Source organism: Physella acuta, unplaced genomic scaffold (genome assembly GCF_028476545.2).
Source record: "Physella acuta isolate Inbredline_101_S28 unplaced genomic scaffold, ASM2847654v3 ptg000376l, whole genome shotgun sequence".
Lineage (NCBI taxonomy): Eukaryota > Metazoa > Mollusca > Gastropoda > Physidae > Physella > Physella acuta.
Window position 1 is genome coordinate 595,472 of NW_026731895.1, and position 22,636 is coordinate 618,107.

The 22,636-nt window shown below is 41.5% G+C and overlaps 1 protein-coding gene across 20 annotated transcripts in view; it reads left to right on the forward strand.

Annotated features, from left to right (window-relative positions):
• Window positions 1–22,636, forward strand: part of LOC131941899 (dystrophin) — a 301,691-nt gene that overhangs the window by 98,601 nt on the left and 180,454 nt on the right. For 17 of the 20 annotated variants that reach the window (XM_059301490.1, XM_059301480.1, XM_059301481.1 and 14 more), the window contains 2 exons: window positions 19,888–20,079; window positions 20,350–20,531. In XM_059301490.1, the coding sequence (XP_059157473.1) occupies window positions 19,888–20,079; window positions 20,350–20,531 (374 nt within the window). Of the gene's footprint in view, window positions 1–19,887; window positions 20,080–20,349; window positions 20,532–20,553; window positions 20,578–20,603; window positions 20,625–20,652; window positions 20,679–22,636 lie in introns of those variants that run through there. The other 3 variants (XM_059301500.1, XM_059301499.1, XM_059301498.1) reach the window with 3 other exon arrangements.

Sequence of the window (22,636 nt, forward strand, 5' to 3'; positions counted from 1 at the left end):
ACCCCCGCGGTGTACAATCTTACATTTATAACGACCCGGTGTATACAAAGTGTAATCGTTTGACTAAACTGTAAGGTCGCATCATACTGTTTCAACTGTAAAGGCTAACAATAAACTGTTTTAGGCTATGAACACCTGGTGTGTGGCTAAATGACCTCTGTAAGGATAGACCTTCTAAAGCTAAATGACCTCTGCAAGGATAGACCTTCTAAAGCTAAATGACCTCTGCAAGGATAGACCTTCTAAAGCTAAATGACCTCTGTAAGGATAGACCTTCTAAAGCTAAATGACATATGTAAGGGCAACCACAGTTGGATGAAGAAATGACAAATTAATTAAAGACAGTCTTTAATATAATTAAATGCCATCTGTAGGACTAGCCGGTTAAAAATTTACACGGCATTGTGGCCGGTTATGTTGACCGGTTACCTGTAGTCACTCGGTCAGTGTGTCATCGTCCCCCCGTCCCCCCCGTAGACCGTGACTGACCATACCGTCCCCAACCCAGTCAGGTCCCTGTAATGTGGACCGTGTCTGTCCTGGCATCTGTTGACCATGTGCCCCCCCTCCCCACCTCCTAAATGTTTGACCTTCTCACCCTAGGCATCGAAAGAAACTCGCCCTCTCCACCCCCCCCCCCCTCCATGCTACCATTAAATTAATCACCGTTCATGATATGTGGGTCTGTTTGCCCATACATTCACTGAGGCTGACCACACCCTCCTCCCCCCCCCCCCTCTATTAATGACAGGTCCTGTCTAGACGTTTATCGAGACAGACGCACTACCACCCCTCACCTCCCCTGTTATAATGACTAGTCCTGTCTGTATACCCACCACTACTGACCACACACAGATCACCCCTGTACTCTGGTTAGCTTTAAGACTACCCATGACGTGATATTGGCGAGGGTAGCTATTTACACATTTTTATAGTAATGTAAGTATTGTTAGCTTATGTATAACCAGCCCTGGGTAAGGCAAGGAAACCTTTTTTTTTTTTAAATTTACTTTCTGTGTCCCTGCAGATGAAATTATTATTATCATGAAAAACAAATACCCAATGGGTTCTCACTTTATGGCTACCTATCCCTGTTCACGGGGGATTTTCTGGGCGAGAGACCAAGTTGTAATGTTGTAGAAAAGTTGGTTAATTCAACAACATATAAACCCAACATATACCCGAGATTCTCATAACATAAACGTTGGTGCCAAAGTTGTATACTTGATATGAATTTGTTGAGACGTCTTTTTATAGTTGTGTGCACGTTTGTGTATTCATGTATAAACAGCTAAATAAAACAATACAATTTTTTTACGTTCAACGTTACACCCAAAAGTCAGGTTTCAAAGACATCCAAAAGGTTTTAAATTCAGGAGATTTAAAACTAAAAGCTGGTAGTGTTTTAGGTAGGTCCACACAACTGCATGACCCATGTATACCAAACAACTACACCCATGACCCAGACACCCACACACCACCAATGACCCAGACACGCCCACACTACATCAATGACCCAGACACCCACACACAACACCAATGACCCAGACCCCCACACAACACCAATGACCCAGACACCCACACAACACCAATGACCCAGACACCCACACAGCACCAATGACCCAGACACCCACACAACACCAATGACCCAGACACCCACACAACACCCACCAATGACCCAGACACCCACACAACACCAATGACCCAGACACCCACACAACACCCACCAATGACCCAGACACCCACACAACACCCACCAATGACCCAGACACCCACACAACACCCACCAATGACCCAGACACCCACACAACACCCACCAATGACCCAGACACCAACACAACACCCACCAATGACCCAGACACCCACACAACACCAATGACCCAGACACCCACACAACACCCACCAATGACCCAGACACCCACACAACACCAATGACCCAGACACCCACACAACACCCACCAATGACTCAGACACCCACACAGCACCAATGACCCAGACACCCACACAACACCCACCAATGACTCAGACACCCACACAACACCCACCAATGACCCAGACACCCACACAACACCCATGACCCAGACACCCACACAACACCCACCAATGACCCAGACACCCACACAGCACCAATGACCCAGACACCCACACACCACCAATGACCCAGACACCCACACAACACCCACCAATGACCCAGACACCCACACAGCACCAATGACCCAGACACCCACACACCACCAATGACCCAGACACCCACACAACACCAATGACCCAGACACCCACACAACACCAATGACCCAGACACACCCACACAACACCAATGACCCAGACACACACACGCCGTGATGTTTTTTGTATAAATTGTATTTATCCCTGCATACATCTTTATTTGTTCGATTGCCATCCGCCTGTTGAAATGGTGTGAGGTGAGGTGTGTGTGGTGTGTGTGTGGGGGGGGGGGATCACGAGAAGCTCTACACAGAGACCTCAGTGATGATCGCACCGCTGGGACTTGCTGGTTCGGATCTTCCCGATCTCTACATCTGATGTAATGTTTACGTAGATCTCTTCTAAGGTTGTGTTAAAGTTTCTATTTTATATATTTGATCGTGCACCCAGCTCATATTCGAGGTAGATATTTCTTGTATTAACGTATAACAACACTCATAAAGTCGTCAAGTGTTCATGTGTTGTGACGGTGTACTATAGGCACTACCAGCACATTAACTGTGCAGTGGTACGAAGCTTATACCTACAATATAATTTTTTGTTAGATCAAACAAAAGTTTTCGTCACAGTGGACTATCCCGTGTGTTATTTGACTGTAGGACAAATGTAAATCGTTGAGTAGAGTGGGCTTATTTTAATGTGTTAGTTGACTAACTCGGCAACTGAATGCCAAAAAGTGTGGAGCAACCGCACTTACCTGTGGAGCAACTGCACTTACCTGTGGAGCCGACGCCGTCTGCCTACGTCACAGCACGTACATTCATTCATTAAGTCAGGATAAGCGAAGGTACTGGAGTAAATGACAGAGTTTGCGCCAGGCCTGCAAATGTCTCTATTCGGTGGACTAGAATGTCTTGGTGAGTTTTCTGTGGAGACTTTAAGTGTTTTTACCTTTCACTTTTTTGTCTCTGGTTTCTCGCCTGTATTGTTAGTTCCTCTAGTTTTGTTTTGAAAGGCTTTTATTTTTTTAACGGAGAGTTAAGTGGTTTTACTTTTTTGTTTTGTCTTTCTGTGACGACCGTGTTAGTACTTTTTATTTCTAGCTATTTCTTGTAGACCCTCGGGTTTTTATGAGTGGTGTTACTTTCTGTGAAAAAAGTTCATATTTACTTCATCTTTAAAGTCGTTTGTTTCAGTTGTTATGTGAGTTATGCCGTGTGTTCTTACAAGCAAAGTCCAAATAGTTATACATCAAACATTTGATACATACACAGAGGTCCTCACACATACTCATAGTTCATCACACACACACGCATATAGGTCTTATCACACTCGCAAAGAGGTCTTCACACACACAAAGAGGTCCTCACACACACAAAGAGGACCTCACACATACACGTATACACACACGCAACGAAGTCCTCATTTATACAAAGAGGTCCTCACAAACAGGTACTCACACACACAAAGATGTCCTCACACACACAGGATCTCATACACACACAAAGGTCCTCACACACACAAGATGTCCTGCCACCACCCCTTGATGACCAGGCCAGCTGTGTAATGAGATCTTTGTTTACATGTAGCACCATGGCGCCCATCTCACCTGACGAATCTGTTTGAGCCTCACCTGGTGGCTCCAGAGGCAGCCAGCACACGAGCGCTCCCAGCCCTCGTGAGTGTGGGTGCCTTTCACATGGGTAGCAGTTTAAACTGGTCGACTAGTCCTTACAAAACTAGTGCAATGTTAACACTTCTAGAAACATCTCTAACCAATTGATTTGGAGTAATTAATGTGGTTTAGTCTTTAGTTGGCAATTTTTAAACTTTGTAATGAACAATCTTTAAGTAAACTTAAAACTGATGGTGAATTCTAATCACCCTAGGTCACCCATATAAACTATTCTGGTAGCTGTCATTTGATTCTGCTAACGTAAACCACGTAAAATGGATGTCCTTTAATGACGGCTAGTTCAGCTGGTTACATCATTGCCTGGTCTGGTGACTCCACTGTCTTGTTACTTAGATACTGGCATTGGTCAGTGACCGACCCCTCCCCTTAGATCAGGGGTTCCCAACCCCGTGCCCGCGGGCGCCAAGGCGCCCGCCGAACGATTCGTATGTGCCCGCCTCTCACTATTCGACAGAGACAGAATTTTTTTCATAAACATTATTGGAAGGTTGAAGGGGATGGAAATCGAAAGTTTGAGGGGGGGGGGGGGCTGCAAATCCAAAATTTGAGGGGGGGGGGGTGCAAATCGAAAATTTGAGGGGCGGTGCAAATCGAAAGTTTGAGGGGGGGGGGGTGCAAATCGAAAGTTTTGTTCCCGGGTGACGGGAAGGGTTGCTACGCCTCTGGAAGGAGTTTGTCGATTTAAAATAGGTGGTGCCCGCCACCTTACCGATATTTTAGAATGTGCTCTAGAATAAAAAAAGGTTGGGAACCCCTGCCTTAGATACTTGTATTGGTCAGTGACCCACCCCCTCCGCATCTTAATTGTTTCTCACTTTTGCGGTTGTGCTCATCATACCTGGATTAAGTGACGCCACTACCTGGTTACCCTCGAGTAACGACGCCACTTACCTGGGTCCGCAAACTCTCTGTACTTGACTGGTGACGCCACATAAAAATTTAACACTTTTGTACCAAGGCGTTCCCATAGAAAAACACTACAATATTTATCAGACTCATTCTTACACCCTCGTATAATTTTTCTCTATATGTATCATACCTCTATAAATATATTTATCCCTCTGTATCTATATTTATCCCACTGACTTCTACACTATCCCACTAATCCCTACACTACCCCACCAATTCCTACACTATTCCACTAAACCCTACACTATCCCACTTATCCCTACACTATCCCATTAATCCATACACTATCCCACTAATCCCTTTACTATCCCACCTCTCCGTTCTACCATTCCTTTACTCACTCTACTGCTCGCGTCTCCCTTAATTTACTCACCTACACCTGACCTTGTTGCTCCCTCCCCTCTAAACACACTGCACCCACTGATAGGCTCACGACACAAGACACGCCTATCTTTATTTATGCATCCTAATTAGAAGAGGGTCGTCCTTTCTTCTAATTAAATGACATTTGACATGTCATAATGCCATGGCACAAGTTATACTATCAACACATGTCACAGTATAGCTTAAAACATTTCTTTGATGTTTGGTAATTACATTGATTTATTTCAATCAGGTTCTGCACTATATTACACGTGTGTAAGTTATCTAATGTTATCGCTGCTTACATGTAGTTGTCCCATGTGGTTATAAAAGTTGTTCGATGTCATTTCAAATTTTAAGTTGGTCGATGTCTTTACATGTCATTTACTACAACCTCATAAATCGATGGCCCAAGTGCACTACCTATAATCACTACATATTATATAACTACCCATTATAAAATCATCCATTATATAACTTCCTATAAGATCACTACCCATTATATAACTATCCATTAAATAACTGCCCTTTCAGTAACTGCATCGATAAGTTTTTTTGTCTCTAACCTATACCCGGTGCAGCAGCATATGCAACTGTACACACTGTTGTGTACTAGACCACCAAGCTAGCGTGATACATTCAACTTTCCCGACACAAAAACTGCTGTTAAAATTTTTTTTACAGTTTTTAATTTTGACAAACATAAATGTACACGATATTTTTTAACGTTAAAATAGACCCACAGCATGCCGCTCCAGGCTACCCTCACAAAAAGGTGGAGGAACACACATGGCAACCTCTAACACCCCCCCCCCCCCCCCCCACCCACCTAGCCCCTGCATGGCGCCCCAGTTGTTACCGTGGACCTAGTAACAAGGGCGCCATTTGATACATTCATTTAACTGTCAGCGCAGGTTGGCACTGGGAACTTTTTCTACTCGCACATACAATTTTAATTGGTAACATAACACCTTAAGTATGCCTGAGTCATTTTCTCGGAGAATGTTTGGATTAAATTTTTTTAACGCTTTGTTTGAAGATTTTCACACAACCTTCGCTTCCTGAAATGACGCGAACAATTTTTTTCCTCAGGAAACATGACTTCCCTCCTCTTTCTCTCTCTCCCCCTTCCCCTCTTAATACTCATAAATGAATAGTTCGGGTGATTTATAAAGGTGAGTTGTCTCACCTGTCCTGGTCTAATGAGTAACTTGTTGGTGCTAATTGGCCAGCGTTCATAAAGTCTGTCTAGCAACTGCTGAACCTGCTCAACACACTGGTAAATAATTAGTTAACAGCAGTTGGTGATTTCACATCACCCTGTTGTTTTATTACAGTTGTGGTTTATATTCAACCCCTACCCATCAACTCTAAGACCACCCATCCCCGCTCTTAGACTCCACCCATCCCCACTCTTAGACTCCACCCATCCCCACTCTTAGACTCCACCCATCCCCACTCTTAGCCTCCACCCATCCCCAGTCTTAGACTCGACACATCCCCACTCTTTTGATTTCACCTACTCTGTAAAAACTCGCACCCTCACACACCCAAACAATGATTATAAAGATAATTGTGTGTGGCAATAAAAGCGTTGATCTCTCCAAATCTTTCTATAACTAAGAGAATGGTCAAAAGTGAGTTATAAATTTTGACCACCAACCCAACCCCCGTCAGCCACAGACTGGCGACTTAAATGTTTTTAAATGTTAAAAAAATGAGATTTATTTTTTTTAAATTCGGGTTTGAAAGACCCAATCTATTTTGACGTGTAGTACATTTAAATTTATACAGAGAGAGGAAATGTTTTAAAGGACAGGAAGTAACGGAACCTGTCAGGGACCCAGTTCCACGTCTGTCGACCTCCCGCTCAAGGTCATGGGGGTGGGTAGCAATGCTAGAGTTCATGCCCTTATCTTATCGATATTCGAACCATATGGACCTAAATTGAACGCCATTTTATGCTGGAAACAGGATAAACACTAGACATACCAGTTTTGTTTTTGTCTTTTATCTTTGCTAGCTGTATTTAACCTGCGTGTTCAATAACCGTTAGATCGATGTATAACTCATCCCGTTATGTTGTTCCCACTGTTAACTACAGTAAGAAAAAACAAAACATTCGTTTGTAGTTTCCGTGTTGAAAACGGACTGTTAAAAAGTGTAGGGTAGAACATCAATAAAAGTTCCAAGAGAAATGGATGTTCTGGGATAGATGTACACCGCTTGTATGATCTGATCGATGGGGTATGTTGTAAAGTTGACGATGGGGTGTGTTGTAAAGTTGGCGATGGGGTGTGTTGTAAAGTTGACAATGGGGTGTGTTGTAAAGTTGACGATGGGGTGTGTTGTAAAGTTGACGATAGGGTGTGTTGTAATTTGAACACGATGATGGGGTGTGTTGTAAAGTTGACGATGGGGTGTGTTGTAAAGTTGACGATGGGGTGTGTTGTAAAGTTGAACACGATGGGGTGTGTTGTAAAGTTGAACACTATGGGGTGTGTTGTAAAGTTGACGATGGGGTGTGTTGTAAAGTTGACGATGGGGTGTGTTGTAAAGTTGAACACGATGATGGGGTGTGTTGTAAAGTTGACGATGGGGTGTGTTGTAAAGTTGACGATGGGGTGTGTTGTAAAGTTGAACACGATGATGGGGTGTGTTGTAAAGTTGAACACGATGATGGGGTGTGTTGTAAAGTTGACGATGGGGCGTGTTGTAAAGTTGAACACGATGATGGGGTGTGTTGTAAAGTTGAACACGATGATGGGGTGTGTTGTAAAGTTGACGATGGGGCGTGTTGTAAAGTTGACGATGGGGTGTGTTGTAAAGTTGACGATGGGGTGTGTTGTAAAGTTGACGATTGGGTGTGTTGTAAAGTTGACGATGGGGTGTGTTGTAAAGTTAAACACGATGATGGGGTGTGTTGTAAAGTTGACGATGGGGCGTGTTGTAAAGTTGACGATGGGGTGTGTTGTAAAGTTGACGATGGGGTGTGTTGTAAAGTTAAACACGATGATGGGGTGTGTTGTAAAGTTGAACACGATGATGGGGTGTGTTGTAAAGTTGACGATGGGGCGTGTTGTAAAGTTGACGATGGGGTGTGTTGTAAAGTTGAACACGATGATGGGGTGTGTTGTAAAGTTGACGATGGGGTGTGTTGTAAAGTTAAACACGATGATGGGGTGTGTTGTAAAGTTGAACACGATGATGGGGTGTGTTGTAAAGTTGACGATGGGGCGTGTTGTAAAGTTGACGATGGGGTGTGTTGTAAAGTTGAACACGATGATGGGGTGTGTTGTAAAGTTGACGATGGGGTGTGTTGTAAAGTTAAACACGATGATGGGGTGTGTTGTAAAGTTAAATACGATGATGGGGTGTGTTGTAAAGTTGACGATGGGGCGTGTTGTAAAGTTGAACACGTTGATGGGGTGTGTTGTAAAGTTGACGATGGGGTGTGTTGTAAAGTTGACGATGGGGTGTGTTGTAAAGTTGACGATGGGGTGTGTTGTAAAGTTGTCGATGGGGTGTGTTGTAAAGTTGACAACGATGATGTGGTGTGTTGTAAAGTTGACGATGGGGTGTGTTGTAAAGTTGACGATGGGGTGTGTTGTAAAGTTGAACACGATGATGGGGTGTGTTGTAAAGTTGACGATGGGGTGTGTTGTAAAGTTGACGATGGGGTGTGTTGTAAAGTTGAACACGATGATGGGGTGTGTTGTAAAGTTGACGATGGGGTGTGTTGTAAAGTTGAACACGATGATGGGGTGTGTTGTAAAGTTGAACACGATGATGGGGTGTGTTGTAAAGTTGACGATGGGGTGTGTTGTAAAGTTGACGATGGGGTGTGTTGTAAAGTTGTCGATGGGGTGTGTTGTAAAGTTGACAACGATGATGTGGTGTGTTGTAAAGTTGACGATGGGGTGTGTTGTAAAGTTGACGATGGGGTGTGTTGTAAAGTTGACGATGGGGTGTGTTGTAAAGTTGACGATGGGGTGTGTTGTAAAGTTGACGATGGGGTGTGTTGTAAAGTTGACGATGGGGTGTGTTGTAAAGTTGACGATTGGGTGTGTTGTAAAGTTGAATACGATGATGGTGTGTGTTGTAAAGTTGAACACTGATGATGGGGTGTGTTGTAAAGTTGAACACGATGATGGGGTGTGTTGTAAAGAACACGATGATGGGGTGTGTTGTAAAGTTAAACACGATAATGGGGTGTGTTGTAAAGTTGACGATGGGGTGTGTTGTAAAGTTGACGATGGGGTGTGTTGTAAAGTTGATGATGGGGTGTGTTGTAAAGTTGACGATGGGGTGTGTTGTAAAGTTGACGATGGGTTGTGTTGTAAAGTTGACAATGGGGTGTGTTGTAAAGTTGAACACGATGATGGGGTGTGTTGTAAAGTTGACGATGGGGCGTGTTGTAAAGTTAAACACGATGGAGTGTGTTGTAAATTTGACCACGATGGGGTGTGTTGTTAAAGTTGAAGACGACGAGGTGTGTTGTAAAGTTGAACACGAGCAATAATTTCTTCATATGTGACTGTGAAGGTTCGGTTATAGTGCCTGCTTGTTTGATTTTATCCATTAGGTCAACTCTAATTTTTATCTTGTGTGGTTGTTTCTTGATCTCTTCTACACATACTGCTGGTGTTTGTCTTATCTACCAGATTGTGCATATTTGTATTTTTAAAATTTGGTCTTTATTGTATAAAAATGTTCAAAAATTGTGCGCCATAAAGTTATTCACATAATTCAAATGTATATGTTAAACTGGTGATATAGCTTTAAACAAATCTAATTTCTCATTTGGTGATAGGAACTTGATTATATAATTCTAAGCATTTAGTTTAGGTATCATTAATGTTTAAAAATAAGATTGTTTAAAAAGTTGGCAAGGAAAAATGTAAGGGAAAAAATATAAACTTACGTATGTATTTCTCTTATAATTTTACAATGTGTGTCGTTGAGTAATTTGGTTCTTTCAACCAAGTTCTGCAAGATAAATTACATTGTGAAAATCAAAGGCGTTATTTATGTACAAGTGCATGTTTGTAAAGGATAAAGTCTTATTTAGGTCAGTCAGGTGCAATCTATATAATTAGGTCAGTCGTATGTAGTCATAACTATAACAGTCACATAACATGTGAGATATCATTACCTTAGTTCCTCATGTGGGACTTGTGGATATTGAGTTACCTTGACCTGGCCTTGACCTTTGGGACAGTGATGTAAGGACGAAAGAATGAGTGACAAGTCGGCCAAAGAAAGGGGCGGGGAAAACTGAGGGTGGGGGACAATCGAGGAACAAGTGCCCTCTATTGCTAAGTTAAGAGACGGGTGGGGGGTGGGGGTTGCACGATTTTTTAAATAGCAGTGTAAGTGTAAAAGCTCTATATTTTTATACACATGTACACAGCAATGACAAATCAATACAGCTATAAAAATGATAGCCGTAGGCATCCTACTAATTAAATAGAAGCCGTAGGTTTCCTACTAATTAAATGAACTACTACACATCAGTAAAGGGGCGGTTAATGCAGTGGACTGTATGCAGTTTTGTCTTTCGTTAAAACGTTGATATGAAGGCCTATTGTTTTGTTTTGTCTTTCATTAAATAAAGCATTGATATAAACGACTACTGATGCATCTAAAAACTAAGTTAGCGATCTAGAAGTTCGCTTCTTTGATTGAACGGAATCGTTCCTCTCACATGATATTTTTTCTAATGTCTGTTCTCTAATATCTGGTGTAATGGCTTTTGGTTACTTCCTCTGTTGCTGGGCAGGTAAGTGTTATGCTTTAATTAAGTGCCGAGTTGGGTGTTGAAACTTCCTATAATCAGGTCATATATCATCAGGTCATATATCATCAGGTCATATATCATCAGGTCATATATCATCAGGTCATATATCATCAGGTCATATATCAATCATGTCTTGTTGACCGACAGGCTACTTCAGTTATGATCTCAGATATACGTAGGATAATCTTAGGTCATGTATCAATCATGTCGTATTGACCCATCGTCTGCCCCAGTTACACGTCTGCTGCAGTTGTAATCTCACGTCTGCTGTAGTTGTAATCTAACGTCTGCTGTAGTTGTAATCTCACGTCTACTGTACTTGTAATCTCACGTCTGCTGTAATCTCACGTCTGATGTAGTTGTAATCTCACGTCTGCTGTAGCTGTAATCTCACGTCTGTTGTAGTTGTAATCTCACGTCTGCTGTAGTTGTAATCTCACGCCTGCTGTAGTTGAAATCTCACGTCTGATGTAGTTGTAATCTCACGTCTGATGTAGTTGTAATCTCACGTCTGTTGTAATCTCACGTCTGTTGTAATCTCACGTCTGCTGTAGTTGTAATCTCACGTCTGCTGTAGTTGTAATCTCACGTCTGCTGTAATCTCACGTCTGCTGTAATCTCACGTCTGCTGTAATCTCACGTCTGCTGTAGTTGTAATCTCATCTTAACCATCTCCCTCACATTGTTCAGTGCGAGTACAATTGATACAATCAATACCGTTGACTAGGATTATATTTAAGACTTATTTTTAAAAATATTTCATACTAAAAATACAAACATAGACATACACTCAGAGATAATTCGTATTCCTACTGACTTGATTTCTAATTCACATGCCAACACTTTCCAATCGGAGGCTATTTTTAACTGCTAGCTGAACTATTTATAGCTTTGTCTATTTTAACTAACGAAATGAAAACATGAGGCGTCGCGGCCCAATGCACGGGGTAGAATCGGTGCATTCATAGCAGGCTGGCGGTGCAACGTGCGCATCAGTGCTAGAGGAAATACGCGCAGAAAGTGTGCAACAACAACTTCGATGTAAGCTTGGGTGTGTTTTATCTACATGAGAAATCAAATTTAGCCTGGAGGTGTCGTTTGATAAACTAATTGCCGGTCACGTGACTCTCTACATCTGGCAGACGGCCAGTGATATCCTGTTGTTAAAACTCCCTCATGTCCGTTGATTCAGTTGTAATACAGCCAGGTCTAGGAGCAAAACAGAGAGACAATAAGACAGGTTAGCTGACATCATTTGACAGTGACCAGCTCACATAGGCTGTGACAAGTTTGTTATATAAATATGTTATTTACACACACGTGTATACACATGGATGATCATAGACTCGAATACACACAAACACGCACAATGCCGCCCGCACGTATGGCTTACACACATGTCACACACATATGTCACACACACACATGTCACACACATATGTCACACACACACATGTCACACACACACATGTCACACACACACATGTCACACACACATGTCACACACACATGCTTTCCCAACACACGTACCACACACATTTACCGCTATAATACACAATGCTTGCTCATATACTCACATTTACATGTCCACTCACAAATGCCTACACATTTGCTTATATATATATACACACACACACACACGATCATATGTGCACTCTTTTTCACTCGCATGTTCATGTAGTCATACACATACGTACTCACACATGCAGAAGCGCAGTCACACACACCCACACACACATACACACGCTCACACACTAACACTCACAATCACACACGCATGTTCATACAATCATACACATACGTACTCACACACACATACAAAAGCGCACTCACACCCACCCACACATACATACACACGCTCACACACATGCCCACACACACACGCTCATACACTAACACTCACAATCACACACGCATGTTCATACAATCATACACATACGTACTCACACATGCAAAAGCGCAGTCACACACACCCACACATACATACACTCGCTCACACACATGCCCACACACACACGCTCATACACTCACACATTCACACACACACACGCATGCAAAAAAACAAACGAAAGTACGCATCCTTGTGCCCCCCCCCCCCCCCTCCCCCCGATTTAAAGAAGAAAATAAGAGCCGTTCAATTCCCCGCGGCCGGGAGAGTCCAAGTGTTTGAAATCGACGGCCTCATTTCTCTCCGCCTTTTGTCTTGGCCCCTGCCAGTGAGCGTAAGGTCAGAGGTCACCCCTGTTGTTGGGGGGATTCATTCATGGTCGCTGTGTGTTACCCTCTACTTCTATCACCGTGTTGTTTGTTCTACACGATGTTCGTGTGTTTGTGTGCTGTGATGACGTGTAAGTACACATTTTTTGTTTCTGTTAAAACCAGCTGATTAAAGATCTAGATGCCAGTCGGTGTCCCTGTTTTTAGTTTTCATCTGTTGGTGTTTTATCGCAGACCTCATTCTGACCTTGAACTTGGCCGTATCCTGTTTCCGTCTTTGTCTTTTAAATTAAGCCATTCTTGTGCTGACTTAACGGCGATTGTTCTTTTATTTTTTAAATTAACATAAAGTAGTGTTTAGAAAAAAAGCTAGCTTCATCATTTTGAATACATATAAAGTTTTGCAAATATATTTCTTTTAAATAACATTAGTTAACAGTACTAGCAGTAAAATAATAAATTACTTTAAAATATAATAAAAACATCCGTTAACTTCAACTCAGGATAATTCTTTTTACACAATTTTAATATAACTTTTTTTTATGACGACTAGTTCTATGTACAAGTTCGATGAGTCCAGTGGTTAGAGAGGTCGTATTTGGCACCCCTTAAGGCCAGACCCCAGCCGTAAAACTGACGTAGACACATCTTCCACGTACCTGCACGTCTACCGTCGCTCCCAGCACCGATGCTGAGTTTATCCCATTTAGATCCCAGAGCTATCCCATCAACCACTTGCTACAAGATGGACGCCTGCCAAACGACATTGAAGTTGCCGCCTATCACCTTTATTTTATTTTCCCTGTCTTTTTTTTTAGTTGGGGGTGGGGGGGGGGGGGCGTACGGCAGGGGTACGGGGTAGGGTACGGCAGGGGAGTGGGTAGAGGCCTGGTGTTTTGTTCTGCACATACTTCCAGGGTTCTCAAAGGGAGAAACTTTAATCTGGTGGCGTAATTTCTGATACTGAAAAATGTCATAGATATTGCATAAACCAGGTGTGGGAGATGGTGTTGTTTGGTACTGTCGAGTGACCATCAGACACCACCATTCACACACTCTATTTCAAACACACACACACAATTACACTTCCAATTGTGTGTATTTATATACACCATACCTTATATATATAACATTACTAGACTTGTTAGTTTAGTGATATTTGAATCTGTCAAAATAATAACCGAAGATAAAAAATGAAAATAAAAAATTTCCAATTTTATTTGGTTTCGTATTTTGAAATAGTAATTAATTTTTTAATGGATAACCTCGTTTCCGTGTTAGATGTTGACTACTAATTTTATTTGTTGTCGTTTTTTTTTATATTGATAAAAAATGGGTCAAGAATGTGTACTCTGGTGTTTAAATAGACTCACCTTTTAGGCATAGATTGGGGATGGCATGTGCATCCTGAAAAAAAAAATACCCAGCGTGCACCCTTCACCTGTCAAGTGCACACCACGTGACTTTACCAGACTCGACCAGATGCAAGCGCACAGCTTTTGACTGTTTAGACGCGAGGGGAGATCATTCATGACGCAATCTTACTTCCCTTGTTTTCTATAACGTAGCGGTCAGAAGCTAATTTGTTCCTTTTTAACTACTATTAACCCTTGAAACTTCTAACAAAACTCAAGTAGACCCAATGGTTTGAACCAATAAACTGTAAACATGTAGGAATTATCAACTTCTCCAAGTCTAAAGAACGGTATCATTACAGATAAGTAATATGCTCATAGGGTACTTAAAATTCCTGAATGTTCGACTGTTGCTAGTCTTTAATTTTGTCTTTTCATACAAGCAATGTATGTACCATTGTGTCACGTCACACAACAAATGTATAAACCAGTGTGTCACGTCACACAACAAATGTATGTACCATTGTGTCACGTCACACAAGCAAATATATGTACCAGTGAGTAACGTCACACAACAAATGTATGTACCAGTGTGTCACGTCACACAACAAATGTATGTACCATTGTGTCACGTCACACAATGTATGTACCATTGTGTTACGTCACACAACAAATGTATGTACCAATGTGTCACGTCACACAACAAATGTATGTACCAATGTGTCACGTCACACAATGTATGTACCATTGTGTTACGTCACACAACAAATGTATGTACCATTGTGTCACGTCATATAATTACTTAAATAGTGTCACGTCACACAAGTACCTACCTGTGTGATACTAGTCACTGTATCGTCCTTTGTATACACACACACACACACACACACATATATATATATATATATATATATATATATATATATATATATATATATATATATATATATATATATATATATATATATTCTCCTCTACCTGACTCCAAGATACAGGCCGCGTTTTGTCTACTTGATGAATGCCCTTGTGTGTAGCAACGGTGATTTATTTTTCTCGTGAGCCCAGTGGAATGTGCTAGTTAATTGCTTAAATTATTCTGGGAAAAAGTGGGTGAATTTTAAACAGAGAAAAAAAAACTGTAAACATACGAGTAACATGTCTCATCTGTAAAGGTTGGTTACATTCTCGGTTCGAGGGTTTGGGGAAAATACGGAAAAGATATTTCTATTAATTCATAATGATGATATGATCAACTATCTAATTAAATTAATTGTGACGGTTAAATATTATCTCTTTCATATTTACTCTCATTCATACCACGGCCACTTCATTTTCTTTATGTAGTTATTAAAAATTTTTTTTTTTAAAAACGTAGATATTTGTCCTTTACATTTGGCCATGTATCAACAATTTGATCTGGCTACAATAGCTCTGTCGGAAATATCTCTACGGCAATCGTTTGAGTCTGTCTAGTGTAAATATATATCATTTTTTTTCGCTCTATCGTGGGTAGGAACGTCACATCCTGGGAATACTAAATCGATTGGACAGAGAAATCGCGTTGCACCAATAATTTGGCACAATCGTACATGCCTAGTTATTTTTTAAAAAAAAATGGGTTTTCTAATTACCGTGTTTTATCAAAACTTGCCGGCGTAGCGCTAATGACGTATATCCCGTCCCGCCCCTACCCTGAAGCCAACAGACCGTCCCTGGACGTGTGGCGGTTGTTGTGCGTTTTGTGTTACGTCAGGCTGATGTTTTCAGTTGGAGGTGAGCGGTGTATCGCGTAGGTTAGGTGAGGGTGTATCGCGTAGGTTAGGTGAGCGGTGTATCGCGTGGGTTAGGTGAGCGGTGTATCGCGTGGGTTAGGTGAGCGGTGTATCGCGTAGGTTATCTCCCGACACGCTGGTTACGTTTTAGATTAAGGTTAAAGGCGCGAGTACAGAATGAAACGGATGTGTTAGTGATGACGTGTCGCTGACAAGGTCAGTCATGACGTGTTCATCAAACAACAATGACGTACTGCTTGCTGTAATAGATTAAACTTACCTCGCTCCGAGTTTGGCTGAGTTCTTTTGTTCATGAAGAGGTTCCGCGTATAAGGCTACATGTGGGGTTAATTTCTGTAACAACCATTAATTATATACGATTGGATAAGAATACTTCTAAATGCACTGCAGTTGACTTCTGCTTGGGACAGATGATAAAAGCTAGGATTAGGGCTTTGACGCCTTGTTATGGCTTGGGCATTTGTCATTGCGCTAGGATTAGGGCTTTGGCCACGGGGCTAAAATTTTGACCACATGATTTAGACTAAGGCCACTGTGTTATGGTCAGGGTTAGTGCTTTGGCCACTGGGTTAGACCCAATAAAATCTGTATTGGCCTGACCCGTGTTTTGGGCACAACTGACCCATGTACTGCTAGTGTTTCAATATTGCCTGACCCGTGTTTATAGGACAACTGACTTATGTACTGCTAGTGTTTAAATATCTTATGACCCGTGTTTATGGGACAACTGACCCATGTACTGCTAGTGTTTCAATATTGCCTGACCCGTGTTTATAGGACAACTGACCCATGTACTGCTAGTGTTTCCATATTGACTGACCCGTGTTTATGGGACACCTGACCCATGTACTGCTAGTGTTTCCATATCTTATGACCCGTGTTTATGGGACAACTGACCCATGTACCGCTACTGTTTCCATATCGCCGACCGAACGCGCTGTTTGAAGAATGGGCCCGATTCAACACCGAATGGTGCGAAGGCAAGCAAACATTGCGTGTGACTTGCTTCGGAAATTCCCGATAACCCCACGCCCGTGTCAACGCAACAAGAAAGAAAAAAAAACTTAAATTATTGACGTCCATCTTGTTTAAATCATTTCAACAGCTTAAACGTGAAATGTTTATTGAGCGTCAGTACACCAGATTTCTGAAAATTATAAATCCTGTATAAAGTTTCTCGATCAGCTCGCCATTTTCGTTTGTTCACATTTTTCTTGTTTACACTGACACGTCAAGCTGAAGGAAAACATTTCCTGGAGGATAAAAATGGAATAATAAAATAATTGTCTCCCCTAGATGAATGCAATGGGCGAGCATTCTGTTCACAATTAACTCATTGTCTGCTGGTTTAGGCGTGTTTTATTTTCATGCGGGTACCTCAGATCTGGTTTTAAATAGAGGTGGGGAGGGAAAGGGGAGGGGAGCTAAATTTAGATGTTTTTCTAATTTGGAGGCTGGAATTATTTGGATGTTTTGGAGCTTCTATTTATACCCTAATCACTTAACCAATATCAACTTTTTCTCGAATAATTTCAACTTTTTCTAACTTGAATAATATCAACTTTTTCTCACTTGAATAATTTCAACTTTTTCTCCCTTGAAAAATTTCAACTTTTTCTCACTTGAAAAATTTCAACTTTTTCTCACTTGAATAATTTCAACTTTTTCTCACTTGAAAAATTTCAACTTTTTCTCACTTGAAAAATTTCAACTTTTTCTCACTTGAAAAATTTCAACTTTTTCTCACTTGAAAAATTTCAACTTTTTCTCACTTGAATAATTTCAACTTTTTCTCACTTGACCAATATCAACTTCATACATAAATAATAGCGTTTTATTATTGTCAATTTTAGAGACTTAAATTTCTGGTATGGCTAATTAAAAAGGCCCTAAAGACAATATGTTCATTTAGTGGTCGTATAAAGAGGACATGTGAATTTGAGTCAACACAAAGTTCGGGTGTGTTGTAAAATTTACAAACTAGACATTCATCTGTCTTAAAAGCAGCCAGTAAAAAAAAACAATTTTTAACACATTCTGATATAAATAAATGAAGAAATATGTAATTTACAATAGTAAAATACGTATACAACTTCTTTTCATGAAAATAAAACATTTTAAACGTATTAAAAACGTGTTTAAACAATGATGGTCGGCATCCGGTATAGACGTGTGATTCTATTGGACCAGGGAAACCACGTGATATCCTGTATCCCAGACTTCCCCGAGCAAAGTGCCCAACATCAAAGAACTGGATTGGGTGCAACACGGTTCTCTCCCTTGCGGCCCTTCTACCTAATTTCTTACTCTTGTCTGTGAAAACCTTGTATAAAATTATTTCCTACATCCGGCGATGGTCGCGTGGTTTAGTTTTACAGTACACCTAGAACGACCGGACTGCACTTACAGTAAATTTAATTACACCGTCTCTAGCAATTATCTCTTAATTGTCTCGCAATTTACCCTGTCCAACACCGCTAGCTGTTAATAATCGCGAAATACACTTTCAACTTGACAACCTAATTAAGGAATGGTTTATATACACATAGTTACCACATATTTAACTCTTCCCGAAAAATATCATCATCTAGTTTCAGTTTGAAGACAACTCAATACCGCCTTTTAACCAATAATGATATTCAATGTTGTTAATGTAAAGAAAGTGGACTATCCAAAACGGTGTATTTTGTAGAGCTAACTTGTCGTAGTGTTTAAACTTTAAACCAGGTGCTATGTACACCTGGAGATTTGGTACCGTGGCGAGAGGTGGGCTTGGATCCTGTCTTAATCTGTTCTGTCTTCACTAGCACTAATGTCTGTACCTGTGGCTACCTTTGGCGTAGAAATAAAAATGTATGTCAATATTGCTATATCAGTAACAACATCGGCCTCCAACCCCTCTATACATTTTCTTGTTATAATCTGCCTAAGCTCGTCTTTATCTGATGTCCCACTCTGTAATCTGCCCTAAGTTAACCCTTTACGTATAGTTTCCGATTGCCGGAAGTTCCTCTTGTTGCAGTATGAGTAAAATTAAATTATTTCTGTCTTGTTAACTTTGTTATTCGCGTGTTCCAGACTGCCGAACATACATAGCACCATCTAGTATCCCATTTACTCTCTTCTTCCACCCAAAATTAACCCTTTATGTCTTGTTCGTTAGCCTATAATTAGCCCTTTACCCTCTTGTTCCATACTGCCTAAAGTTAACCCTTTACTATCTCGTTTCATTCTGCCCAGAATTAACCCTTTACCCTTTTATTCCACTTTGATCATAGTTAACCCTTTAACCACTTAAGTCTGCCGAAAATTAACCCTCTAACCACTCGTTGAAGTCTGCCGTGATGTAACCCTTTAACCACTCGCTCAAATCTGCCCAGATGTAAACCCTCTAACCTCTCGTATAAGTCTGCCCACTGTTAACCATCTAACCTCTCGATCAAATCCGTCCAAAGTTAACCATCTAACCTCTCGTTGAAGTCTGCCCAGATGTAACCCTCTAACCTCTCGTTGAAGTCTGCCCAGATGTAACCCTTTACTCACTTGTTGAATTCTGCCCAGATGTAACCCTTTACTTTCTACTTCCAGTCGGCCATGTCCATGAGCAGTTCTGAGTCCCGACACAGCACAATGAGCACCGTGTCAGTGGACCTGATGTCCTACCAGGACGCCCTGGAGAATGTCCTCACTTGGTTGTTGGACGCTGAGGAAGTTATAGAAAAACAGGAGCCAATCGCTAGTGAGGTCAACAAGGTCAAGGAACAGTTCAACCAACATGAGGTAACTTTGTGTAGGCCAGTTGATTCCATCACTGTGCCTGCTTACTTGTTTACTGTTGGCTTATGTTCTGGGCGACGATCTATATGGTGTGGTGTTTTGTCCGTTTTGTCTTGTGGGTATTTCACTACAGCGTTTTGTTTTACACTGTGTTCTATGTGGTAGATAGTGTCTGATGATGTACGTTGTATTCCCTGATGTATCTTGTTTCACGTTGTGTTATGATTCACCTATAGTGTATTTTAATGTCCTGTTGTTTGGTTCCATTGACAGGAATTCATGGTGGAACTGACCAGACACCAGGACAGTATAGGCGGGGTCTTGAAGGAAGGGAATGACCTTCTTGCTGATGGGAAGGTCACGGCCGAGGAGGACAAGGAGATTCGAACACAGATGAGCCTCTTAAACAACCGTTGGGAGGAACTGAGAGTCAAGGCTTTGGATAGACAGTCTAGGTGAGTACTTGGGTGGGAGGGTCAAGGCTTTGGATAGACAGTCTAGGTGAGTACTTGGGTGGCAGGGGTCAAGGCTTTGGATAGACAGTCTAGGTGAGTACTTGGGTGGAAGGGGCTAAGGGTCAAGGTTTTGGATAGACAGTCTAGGTGAGTACGTAGATGTTAAGCGTTTTGGGGGGGGGGGGGGTCAAAAGTTCAGACTTTCATAATAGTGAGTACATCAGATCTACTCTAGTTGGTGCTGCATGCAGGATGTTTAAGTCCCATGTCCATCATTTGCTGTTGTTTGTGCGTTGTCTGTACCGAGTGTGATGCACACAAACACAAACAAACACTTTTCATATGGTTGCCTTAAACAAACGTTTGTCACAACACAAACATCTCAAAATTCTTCTTTTATTCCAATTAAGTTCTCGAGTTACTTCCTCTATTTCCATTAGGTATATTATAAATTACCTATACTCCTGTTTTATGTTGTATGTTATTGTGTTTGTTTGCCGTCAAGGTTAGTTTACATTACACAACTGACAACAATCAAATTAAAAGCATTTAAAACATACAAATAGGAATACATTTAGTTGTGCCATAAAGAATAAACCATCACAATACTACCCACATTTTTATAGACGTTGCTTAATTTTCTTTTTGGCACCATCGTCCCATCTCCCTCCCATCTAATGAACGAGTCGAGCCCCCGTATCCCAGACTCACCAAATATGATCTCTGGGCTTTAGACAATGGGCCCATAATTGTCTTCGTCTTATCTATCTGTCTCGACCTAATGGTTTCTCTGTCTGCGGCAATCATAGTCAGTGCTGGGGTAATACGTAGGGCAGTTACACTAAGTCCTATCTGACCGTTACACTAAGTCCTATCTGACCGTTACACCAAGTCCTATCTGACCGTTACACTAAGTCCTATCTGACCGTTACACTAAGTCCTATCTGACCGTTACACTAAGTCCTATCTGACCGTTACACTAAGTCCTATCTGACCGTTACACTAAGTCCTATCTGACCGTTACACCAAGTCCTATCTGACCGTTACACTAAGTCCTATCTGACCGTTACACTAAGTCCTATCTGACCGTTACACTAAGTCCTATCTGACCGTTACACTAAGTCCTATCTGACCGTTACACTAAGTCCTATCTGACCGTTACACTAAGTCCTACCTGACCGTTACACTAAGTCCTACCTGGCCGTTACACCAAGTCCTATCTGACCGTTACACCAAGTCCTATCTGACCGTTACACTAAGTCCTATCTGACCCTTACACTAAGTCCTATCTGACCGTTACACTAAGTCCTATCTGACCGTTACACTAAGTCCTATCTGACCGTTACACTAAGTCATATCTGACCGTTACACTAAGTCCTATCTGACCGTTACACTAAGTCCTATCTGACCGTTACACTAAGTCCTATCTGACCGTTACACTAAGTCCTATCTGACCGTTACACTAAGTCCTATCTGACCGTTACACTAAGTCCTATCTGGCCGTTACACCAAGTCCTATCTGTTACACTAAGTCCTATCTGGCCGTTACACCAAGTCCTATCTGTTACACTAAGTCCTATCTGACCGTTACACTAAGTCCTACCTGACCGTTACACTAAATCCTATCTGGGCTTTCGTCGTGATCTCATGTTTACATATCTACCGTTCTAGTTCTATTGACGGTTACATATCTACCGTTCTAGTTATATTATCGACCATTTCCTAACTCCAAGCTAACGGGGTTTAAAATCGGCCCAGTCGTTGTCTAGCGTAGAATTGTGTTGTCTATTTTACACATTTCTAGCACATATTCAGTTAACTAACCCTTTCCTTAACACCACGACCGTTTTCCCCTCTTCCCACCTTTGCTATTTCCAGATGGTATTACGACGACTGATAAGATAAACTTAACAATGAGGCATCTCTCCACTCCCCTTCCCATCACTGGTGGTCCTGTTGTCTAATGTTGTATCACATCCCGAGCCTGCGACTTGCGCGGCCCTAACCTATCTCTGGTCAACGGGTTTTCCCACTAGAGAGAGAGAGAACAAAAATGTGGCTTACTTTCATGCAGCAATAATGGGTTAACAATAGGTATGATAGCA